The sequence below is a fragment of the Mesoplodon densirostris genome, chromosome 6 (genome assembly GCF_025265405.1).
Source record: "Mesoplodon densirostris isolate mMesDen1 chromosome 6, mMesDen1 primary haplotype, whole genome shotgun sequence".
In the NCBI taxonomy this organism is placed as follows: Eukaryota; Metazoa; Chordata; class Mammalia; order Artiodactyla; family Ziphiidae; genus Mesoplodon; species Mesoplodon densirostris.
In genome coordinates, this window is record NC_082666.1 from 12,721,806 (window position 1) to 12,732,446 (window position 10,641).

Genomic DNA, 10,641 nt, shown 5'->3' on the forward strand with positions numbered 1-10,641 from the left:
TTCCAGGCCTTTACCTGTGCTGGTTCCTCTGGCTGAAAAACCTCTCCCCACACCTTAGGGTCAACTCCGCATCATTTTTGGGGTCTCAGGTTAGCTATTTCCTTCTTGAATCCTTCTCGGAATTTCCAGTTCTGGATTAGATACCACTTCTTTGTGCTCCCACAGCATCACTCCCACCTCTCTGGGACCCCATTCCCATCTCCACTACCCCCACCACCATTTAGGGCCATGTTTTTCCCTTTCATTATGCTTATTCCATGATGCAATTAACTGTTCATAGTACTTGTCTGCTATTTGCCAAACATAAGCTCCACGAGGAAGGGGTTTGTGGCTAGCTTTGGTGCCCAGACCAAGCAGAGTGTCTAGCATACAGCAGGCACTTATTAGCTGCAGGGAAGCATGCAAAGATAAGTACTTGAATCCTTCCAGTGCTACACTTATGTGCTGTCACAGTTAGACCTCTGCCCTACTCTGTGACTATGTATAGACTTGTCAGCCGTGAGAATTCCAAAGAGTGAAACATTCAGACAATCAATTTTTGTCCATTTTTGGACAATCAATTATTGGCAAAAGCTTCTTTCTCGCTAAATGCGTGCATGTGTGTGCACACGTGTGCACAAACCTACATGTGATCAGATGAGACTGGGCACGTTCAGGGTGGTATGGCCATAGACCAAACCTACGTGTGATGAGAGAAGAGAAAACATGTGCCACATACCTGCGTTCCTCAGAAAGCGATTCTCATAGTCCGTGACAATCCTCGTGGTCGGGTTATAGAAGCCATCTCCGCAGTCATAACAGCCTGGAGGGATTTTTCTAGGTGGGTCCATATTGGTGAGTTGAGAGATACCTTGAAAGGATATCATGGATCATTAACTCACCACCAAGGCCAAACCCATCCCAACCTAAGATCTACTTTTGGCTGGTTGCTCATGTGACAATCCGGCCCCATTTCTAGACCACACACTCCCTATCAGGATACAGAGCAAAAGCACCACAAACAGGGCCCCAGAGGAACTTCCTGAAAATGGCTGCATGAGTAGGTTCTGGGAAACTAAGTTGCTTGCATTCCTTGGCTCATGGCCATGCATCCCTCTGACCTTCACTTCCATCATCACATCTCCTCTCCCTCTGCTTTTGTCATCACCTCATCTTCTCTCACTCTGACCCTCTTGCTTCCCTCTTATAAGGACCCCTGTGATTACACTGGGCCCACCTAGATAATCCAGGATAATCTCCCCACTTCAAGATCCTTGACTTAATCACATCTGCAAAGTCCCTTTTGCCATGTAAAGTTAACATATTCATAGGTTCAATGATTAGACGTGGACATCCCCCTATCTTCTTCCCTTGACCCCGTCCTCTATTTCTAGGGACACCATGAAAAGGGCACAGGTTCTGGAATCAGAGAGACCCTGAGGATGTGTCAGAGTCAGCCACATAGCTAGAAAGGCATGTATGGGAGAGGAATGGCATTCAAGGTGTGAGCAAAGGCTACAAGACATGAGCCTTCATGCCTCGCTCAGGAAGCCTTGTGGAACAGGGTGTGTGTAAGGAAAACAGCAGGAAAGAAATGGGTCAGGTGGGCAAGGATCAGGTGATGAAGAACCCTGACCAAAACTACCAAAATAGCTGCCAGGCATTGTGCTAAGTGCTTGACTCCTATTATTTTGCTTAATCCTCACAGCAACCCTGTGGTCCCATTTTACAGATAAGAAAACTGAGGCTCAGAGAGCTCAAATAACTTGCCCAAGGTTAGATACTGAGCTCTGTAGCCTATATGTTAAGCTGCTGATATCAGGGGAGGAGAGGGCCTGGGCACCGGCTCCCAGGACCGGGGACATTGGAACCACCAGGAGGGAAAGAGGAGTCGAACCACCAGGAGGGAAAGAGGAGTCAGTGTACGTTTAAGGTCATAACCCCTGTGTGTTGTCTCTCTTGGACACTGAGGCCTGAGGAATGGAGATAAGGTTGGAATAAGTAACCTCTTGGTTTCCTTCTACTAGTGGGTCTGTAATTCCCTGTCCTCTGGACTGAGGGCTGGACGCCTGCCGAGCGCAGCACCACACACACAGCTCAGGGTCCCGTACACAGCGGTGCTCTGAGGTTGGCTGCCCATGATAAGCAGGTACACTCTTGGCTGATGGTTACTGAGGGCACACTCCATGCCAAGCGCTTTACAGCCGTTCTCTTCCTGAAGCCTCCTGCCAAAGCCCGTATCTTGGATGCCCAGAGAGGAGAAGGGCAGCCTTAACCCTCCCCCCGGCCCTAACAACGCCTGCCGCCGAGGCTGAGGGGGCTTTTGGAGGGGTGAGCAGAGTGCCGAGGGACCTGGGAAGGAAGTGCGCACTTAGGATAAAGCTGCTGAGCCAGGAGCCGCTGGAGGGGAAGGCGCGGCTGCAGGAAGGTTGTGCGCTGCCTCAAGACTGGCAGAGACGCAGCTTTGGCAAAACCTAAGCTGTGTGAGAGCTGAGGGCCTGGGGCCAGGAGCTCTTTGCCTACAGGCCTCAGCTGGGGTGAAGAGCTCATGACAAAGTCATCGCTAAGCCAGGGGGAGCCATTTACAGGGTTCTTCAGCGGCATCCAGACTGGCAGCTATTTGAAGGCAGAGACTGTGTTCTCGAAGCTCTCGGTCCCCCGGGGCCCAGCCAATGTCTGCCGCAGAGCAGGTGCTCAGGGAACGTCTGTGAACAGCATTGCTGTAACTACCCTAAGTGCACCCATCACCTCCTACCGTGAAGTCAATATTATTGTCCCTGTTTGATAATAACTCTTTATCGAGCACCTCCTACGTGCCAGGCAATGTGCTAGGCACTGGGGACACACAGAACCTTTGCTCGCAAGGAGCTCACAGTCAGGTCCTCATGAGAGACACTTAGGACAGAGCTGGGGGAGTGGATCGTGGCTGCTCTGTGATTTCTCATGGGGAGCACTTGCCTAGTCTGGGAATTCAGGGAAGGATCCCAGGAAAGGGGCATTAAGCTAAGACCTGAAGGGTGGGAAGGAGTTATTTGGGTGAAGTGAGAGGGTTAGAGCGTTCCAGGCAGAGGGAAAGGCAAGAGCATGGTCTCTTGGAGGAGCAGAGAGAACATCCGAGAAGGGGAGGGAGCGAGGGATGAGGCTGGGGACCTCACAAGAGCCAGAGCACGCTGGGCATTTCAAGAGTGTGGAACCTTACCTTCAGGGTAGTGGGGAGGCACTGAAGGGCTGGTGGCAATCAGATTCATGGTGTTCAAAGAGGAAAGTGACCACAGAGTGGAGAATGGCCCAGAGGGGGTCAAGCGTGGATCTTAGGAGATCAGGTAAAGAAGGGCAGAGGACGGAGGTCTGGAATAGGGCAGCGGCAGAGAGGATGAAGAAACTCAACCTGGCACATGGCGGCGCTTGGTAAATATTTGTTTAATGAACAAATGGATATATTTTAGAGGCAGAATCCGTAGGACTAGGGGATGGATTGCACACGGGGGTAGGAGGAGGCAGGATTAGGCTTATCTCGGCTGGGGGTGGGGGGGAGTGACAGTCTCTGGGGGAGCAATCCTCGGGGGAGAGGGGGCTGGTACTGAACTCAGTGCAAATTGAGGGACAACCAAACGTAGGTGTTGGGGAAGCTGGATGCGGGAATCTGAGACTCAGGGATTTTGATTTCAATTTGAGTTCAATTAAGTGAAGGCTTAAAAGTGAATCAATCTGTAGGGAGAAGGCACAGACTGATGACAGAAGAGGGCCTAAGACAGGGAGCCGTGGGGAAGCCCCAAAATTAATAATTAAGGGAAGGAGGAGCTACAAAGGAGGCGGGATAGAAAGAAAGTGGGAGAGTGAGGTGTCAGGAAAGCAAAGGAAGGAGTCTCACCTGGTCAGCTCTCTGATCCAGGTCACAAAGCCAGGGTTTGCACTGACTGACTCTGACCCTGAGTGCCTTCTGGAGGTTTCTGTCCTCAGGGAGGTTGAGCTGCCCAGACTCATCCAGCCTCTGAGGGGGGAATGCTAGGACTCCAACCCTGACCTTCCAGCTCTCTGCTCTGTCAACTACACCACATTATCTCATGTTAGGATTTTTTTTTTTTTTTTTTACAGTTTGCAACGTCATTTTCCCACATTTGGCTATGTCGTCTGGGCTGTGCCGAAATCTAGCCTCTTGAGGCTCAGCTGACCTCACACGAGTCTCAGAAACACAGGATGAGCCCCTTAAGCTGCCAGAATCCAGACTCTAGCCCCGATGTCGCCCTCTGTGATGGAACTCGATTTTTGCAGGGACATAGCGTGATGCAGGGGACCTCAGAGAGGAAGACATGGGCTCCCATGGGAGCTCTGCCCCTGGAAACATGTTTGGACTACGTGGACTCAGCTTCCTCCTCTGTGACATGGGACTAGGAAGGCAGACACAGCAGGGCCATCTGGAGATTCCACGAGACAGGGATTATAGGGGGCCTCACCCGGCACCCGATACACAGAGCACACGCTCCACGGGTGCTGCTCCACATCGGTGCTACAGCTGATCTGATGAATGACAGCAGCTGAGAGGTACTGTGCACCTACTGCGCGTGCAAGACACTGCTGTAAACACTTTATACGAGTGATCTTATTTATGAGACACGTGGGGTAAATGATGTTATTGTCCCATTTTGCAGGGGAAAAACTGAGGCACAGAAAGGTGGAGGCACTGCCCTTGGTCCCCGGCTGGTACAGGAGAGCTGAGATTTGAGGACTGGCCTTTCTGATTCTAGAACCTGGCGCTTCTGCATTCTGTGACCCTGCCCCGTACTCCTCTCCTTTGGGTGGGTTACTTCAGTGGGGCCACAGCCCAGCTATTTAGAACTGTTTTTTTCACCTTCCTCTCCATTTGGGTGTGAAGGGAAAGAAGGGTGCCTGGGTACCTGCAGGCTTCAAGCCATAGCAGATCTCAGTGTAAAACCTCCGATCGTAGCTGTCACAGTAATGCCAGTTCTCAGCATCATACTGCAGCCCGTCTGAGAAGGTGTACGTGCCCTGGAAGATAAGGAGCACACACACAGGTCTGAGGAACCCACAGCCCACTTGCCAAGAAGGACAAAAGTCAAGGGAAGGGGTGGCTTTTTCATTGCCACAGAAAAGAAGTGATAAGTATCACAGCTATCACGGCTGCGGTGATTAGGAGGAGTGGTTATGAAGTCCTGGCACCCAAAATATGCAACTCACTGCGTGACCCTGGTCAGATGACCTATCCTCGGTAGCTCTCGGTTTCCTCCTTTGTCCAATTGGAAAATAATGCTGTATATTTAATAGGATTGATTCAATGAGAGTCAGTGAGATAGTACATGAAAAGCATTTGACATAGGGCTGGCATATAGTAAACACTCAATAAATGTTACTATTATTCTTTTATTACTATCACGGCTTGAGAGTTCAGAGCCCTCAGTCATGGCTCTTTGTCCAAACATGTACATTCAGCTTTTGCTGCCTTAGTGCTAAAGGAAGCCTCAGGATGTAGACATTGCATTGGCCTGGGCATCAGGAAACATGGGTGGAAATTCCAATACTATTAATTCACTGGGTGACCTTGGGTAAGTCACATCCCCTTCCTGGGGCTTAGATTCTCCAAGCTGTAAAGCGAGGAGTGTTTCTTAACCTTTTTTTAGGTCATGAGCCAGCCCCCGTACACACCCATAATCCCATGAAAGTTACAGATCCTTTCTCTGGAGAAATTATAGTCACATGTACACAGAAGCTTTTGTATATAAATTGGGAGATTTCATTGACTCCCTGAATTCTACTTGTGGCCCACAAATCCCAGGCTAAGAACTCCTGACTTAGATGATTTATCATGATAGTAATGGTGGAGTTAACATTTATTGAGTGCCTACTGTGTGCCAGGTACTGAGCAGAGTGCTCACATATATTGCCTCATTTATTCTCATAACCATCCTAGGAGATGCCTAGTACTCTCGTGGCCAGTGGAATCATGGTCCCCCAAAGATGTCCACGTCTAATCATTAAACCTATGAATGTGTTAACTTTACATGGCAAAAGGGACTTTGCAGATGTGATTAAGTCAAGGATCTTGAAGTGGGGAGATTATCCTGGATTATCTAGGTGGGCCCAGTGTAATCACAGGGGTCCTTATAAGAGGGAAGCAAGAGGGTCAGAGTGAGAGAAGATGAGGTGATGACAAAAGCAGAGGGAGAGGAGATGTGATGATGGAAGTGAAGGTCAAAGGGATGCATGGCCATGTGCCAAGGAATGCAGGCAACTTCTAGAAGCTGGAAAAGGCAAGGAAGTGGATCCTCCCACAGAGCCTCCAGAAGGAATGCAGCACTGCTGACCTATTGTAGACTTCTGATGTCAAGAACCATAAGATAATAAGTTTCTATTGTTTGAAGGCACTGAGTTTATAGTAATTTGTTACAGCAGCAATATGATACTAATACAACTATTGTGCCAGTTTATAGACAAGAAACATGAGTCTCAGAAAGGGGAGGTCATGGGTCCAAGGTCACACAGTTGGTGGCATAATAGGATTCAAACTCATCATGGCCTGTCCAGGAGCCCTTCTGGATCCAGAGGGAGAGGATTCCAGAGCCCTGAAGATCAAGAGGAGGGAGAAGAGGGCAGCAGAGGGGGAGGGCAGGGTGCGAGTCAGGGGGGCTCTTCCTGTCTGAGGCTTTCCCCTCTGCAGACTTCCTCCCCAGCTGATTACCTTTACAACCAATCCTTTCTCCCAAGTGGCATCGTATCGGCTCCCACTGGGGAAGTACAAGGTTCCTTGGCCATGAAACATGCCGTCCTTCATTTCCCCAACATATTTTGTTCCGGTAGGGAGGATGTATTCGGCTTCACCCTCCATCCTGTAAGGACAAAGGGAAGTCACTGAGCCCTCATGGCAGCTGGAGGATCAGGGCTGGCGGGTGCAGGAGAGCCAGCAGGAACCTCAGGGTCCTCGGACGTTATTGTCCCAGCAATATTCTGTTCAGAAACAAAATGCTTGTTTCCCTCAAAACTCAAAAGTAAGAGGGGCTGTGTGTTGAAGGGGATGCAGGGTTTGGTCTATTTGTTCTCCCCCTCTCTCAGGTAGGGACTGTCCTGGAGTTCACACTGCCCCTGGAAGCCCCCCTTGGGAGGCCCAGAGAGGGGAACAATGTGTCCAAAGCCACACAGTAAGCACTGTGAAGCAGAGGTGGGGGCCAGGTTTCCTGGTAGCTGATGCTGGGTCTTCCCCGTCCCCGACAAGCAGCCTACCCCTGCCCATTGCACCATAAGTAGGAAACTGGGAAAAGTGTGAAATTTAGATAGGAAACAGGAATTTGAATCCTACTTCACCGTGCTCTAGATGTATCATCTTGGAGACTTTCCTAAACCTCTCTGTTTTCCTTCCTTCCTTTGTTCCTTCCTTTTTTCCAAGAAATATTTACAGAACACCTGCTGTATGCCAGGTGCCTTGCTGAGTCTAGTCTGTTGGATACAATACTACAGACACAACAGTGATCAAGGTAGATGCAGTCCTTGTCCTCGGGGGGCTCACAGTTCAGTGGGGGACACAGTTTAGCAATTATATAATGCGTGGTCAGTGCCATGCAGGAGAAGACAGGCCCCTACCTGAGCATGGGGCAGGGAACCAGCTGGACCACTTACTTCACGTGTGAAATGGCTGAGATTAATGCCCAAGATTAACCCAGATACTGGTAACAGTTTTCCTGGTAAAGGGCCTGACATAGAGTGAGTGCTTAAGAAATAGGCTTTCATTCATTCCTTCATTCCTTCTCCATTCTTCCCCACTAGCTGGAATTTACCTCTCCTAACTCTGAACTTCTTTTTGGTTTTGTTTGTACCTCCGTTGGACGCCTTGCACTTTCTGCCTTGCATCGTAATTGTATACCTCATCCCCCCTATTTAATCAAAGCTTCTTGAGAGGAAGACCTTGGTATCCTCAGCTCCTAGAATCATGTTTTTTCTTAAATAGGTGCTCGTGAACATCTACTAAGTAAGGAACGAAGGAAACAGAAGGGCCAGTGGACTTCCTGAGTGGGTGACAGAAGTAGCTGCTGTGACAGAGGCCCCAAGCAGGAGAGCGCTGTGGTTAAGGCACAGCTTCTGAGCCGGGCAGGCCTGGCGTCCAGACCTGGCTCCACCTCTCCATGCCTGTGTGACCTTGTGTGACCTCCACCTTTCTAAGCCTGAGTTTCTCAGCTGTAAACTAGGGATAATGATGACACCCCTGCAAAGTTGTTGCGTTAATGGCTATGAAACTATAATAGAATGCCTGACATAGAGAAGAGCTTAAAAACTATTTTGCATTTACTTTGCTGCAAGACACAGAAGGAAAGAGAACTCCTCTTCTTTTTTATTTCTTTAAATTTTGGGGGGGAGGCATTGGGTCTTAGTTGTGGCACGTGGGATCTTCGTTGACGCATGCGAGATCTTTCGTTACTAGCGTGCGGGCTTCTCTCTAGTTGTGGTGTGTGGGCTCCAGGGCGCATGGGCTCTATAGTTGTGGCACCCAGTTCCAGAGTGCATGGGCTCTGTAGTTTGTATCACGCAGGCTCTCTAGTTGAGGCGTGCAGCTCAGTAGTCGTGGCACACGGGCTTAGTCACCCCGCGGCACGTGGGATCTTAGTTCCCTGACCAGGAATCGAACCCACGTCCCCTGCATTGTAAGGCGATTCTTTACCACTGGACCACCAGGGAAGTCCCTCCTCTTCTTCTTTCCTCTACCTCTTTGCTTGAGATCACATCTGTCATTTCTAAACATAGTCTCCACCTAAACCCTTCTCTGAGATTTGGCATCTCCCCTCTTTTTTTTTTTTTTTTTTACTGCAAATTGGACACTATTATTCAGACCACCTACAGACATCTCCAGCCCACCCCAAATAGAACTCATCCTCTCCTCCCCCAAAGCAGCCGAATCCTCCAGGTTCAAAGCCTGGAGGTGGGCTCTGGGCTGGGATTGGAAGCAGTCTCTGAGTGGGACCAGGAGCCAATCAGTTAGTTGCCAACTCCTGGCTATGAAGTCGCCCAACTTCTACATTGTTCTCTTTCCTGCAGCCCCACTACCTCTGCCTTGGCCCAGAGACCTGGTGCCTCCTACCGAGACAGTGGCAATGGGCTCTGACCTGATCTCCTCACCTCCACTCTGCCTCCTTCCGTCCCTCTTTCCATCCTTCCCTTCCTCCTCTCCCTCTCCTTCCCTTCCATTTTCTCTGTTATTCATTCAAGGTGAAAAGCCTTCATTTTATACAAGTATTTTTTTGGCCGTACCATGCAGCAAGTGGGATCTTAGTTGCCCCACCAGGGATCGAACCCACGCCCCCTGCATGGGAGTGCGGAGTCTTAATCACTGGACCACCAGGGAAGTCCTGAAATGCCTTCATTTTAAATTCAAAGTAAATTAGAAAGAACAAAGAGAGCTACTTTATAATGAAGACATCAATCCTTAACAAGGATATGATGACTATATCTCAAATATTATTCATTCATTCATTCTCTTATTCATTCATGTGGCTAACATGAACTGAGTGTGTGCCAGGCATATGTACTATGAGGGGGGATACAGAAATGAAATAAATTAGATTTCCTAATGCCCAGCACTACCAAGGGTCTAACAGTGGCTCTTCCTACCCACAGAACTGTGCATGGTATTCAAATCTCTCTACTTAAGAGCACAGCCCCCCTGTCTAGCTTGGGCTCCCACTCTCCTCCAGGCACATTCTACACTCCACCCAAACTGAACTGCCAGCTCTTTCCCTTATAAGCCCTCTGAGCTATTGCTCATGTTGTTCCCTTTGCCTGGAAGCATTCTTCATCTTGCATCTCCACCCACCTAGATCCTACTCAACCTTCAGGGCCCATTTCAAATATTGTCTCCTCCATGAAGTCTTCCAGGACTGCTCCAGCTAGATGCATCCTCTACAGGGGCTCAGCAGCAGGGGTCTATAGTAGAAAGCACATGGGCTCTGAAGTCGATCTGGTTTTCAGCTCTGCTCTGTCAAATGCCAACTAGGTGACTTTGAGCACATTATATAATTACCTTGTGCCTCACTTTTCCCGTCCGTATAATGGGGGTGATTATATCTATCTCATAGGGTTGCTATGAGAAGGAAAATATGCAAGCAAAGCCACTATCTGAAATTATCTTCTCATTTATCTGTTTGTTGGCAGTATACCAACTAGACGATAAGCTTCACAAGAGCAAGGATCTTGACATTTTTAATATTCTTATCCCTATATCTAAGACTGGCATTTAGCAAACACACATATATATGGGTATACATGGAATGGATGTATCTCAGCTCTTTTGTTTATTAGATATGCGTCCTTGAGCAAGTTACTTCACTTCTCTGGATCTCATTTTCCTGAACTGTAAAATGGGAATAAACGTTCCTATCTGAAAGGGTTGTCCTGAAGTTTAAAAGGGATAAAGTTTGTGAACGTGTCTGGTACAAAGTCCTTTGCAGAGGCAAAAAGACCGCCGGCTTTTCCCAGTCACGGATGTTCAAGACATAGTGAATCAAACGAGGTCCTTACCTCCCATCTACAAATTCCCCAATATATTGGCTCCCCATGTACTCCATGGCGCCTGCCTCTAGCTTCCAGCCGTTGGGAGACCAGAGTCTCAGTGTATCCCGCCTCACTATGACAACCAGGAGGGATAGGAGGAACCGAGGCGAAGCC

The 10,641-nt window shown here is 49.0% G+C and overlaps 1 protein-coding gene across 1 annotated transcript in view; it reads right to left on the minus strand.

The window, feature by feature from the left end:
- MORN5 (MORN repeat containing 5) overlaps positions 1 to 10,541 on the minus strand; it is a 34,161-nt gene extending 23,620 nt beyond the window's left edge. The window contains exons 1-4 of the mRNA XM_060102375.1: positions 10,495 to 10,541; positions 6,674 to 6,821; positions 4,875 to 4,986; positions 719 to 850 (exon numbers count right to left, since the gene is read on the minus strand). Of these exons, the coding sequence (XP_059958358.1) occupies positions 719 to 850; positions 4,875 to 4,986; positions 6,674 to 6,821; positions 10,495 to 10,541 (439 nt within the window). The remainder of the gene's footprint in view (positions 1 to 718; positions 851 to 4,874; positions 4,987 to 6,673; positions 6,822 to 10,494) is intronic.
- Between the last annotated feature and the right edge of the window lie 100 nt (positions 10,542 to 10,641).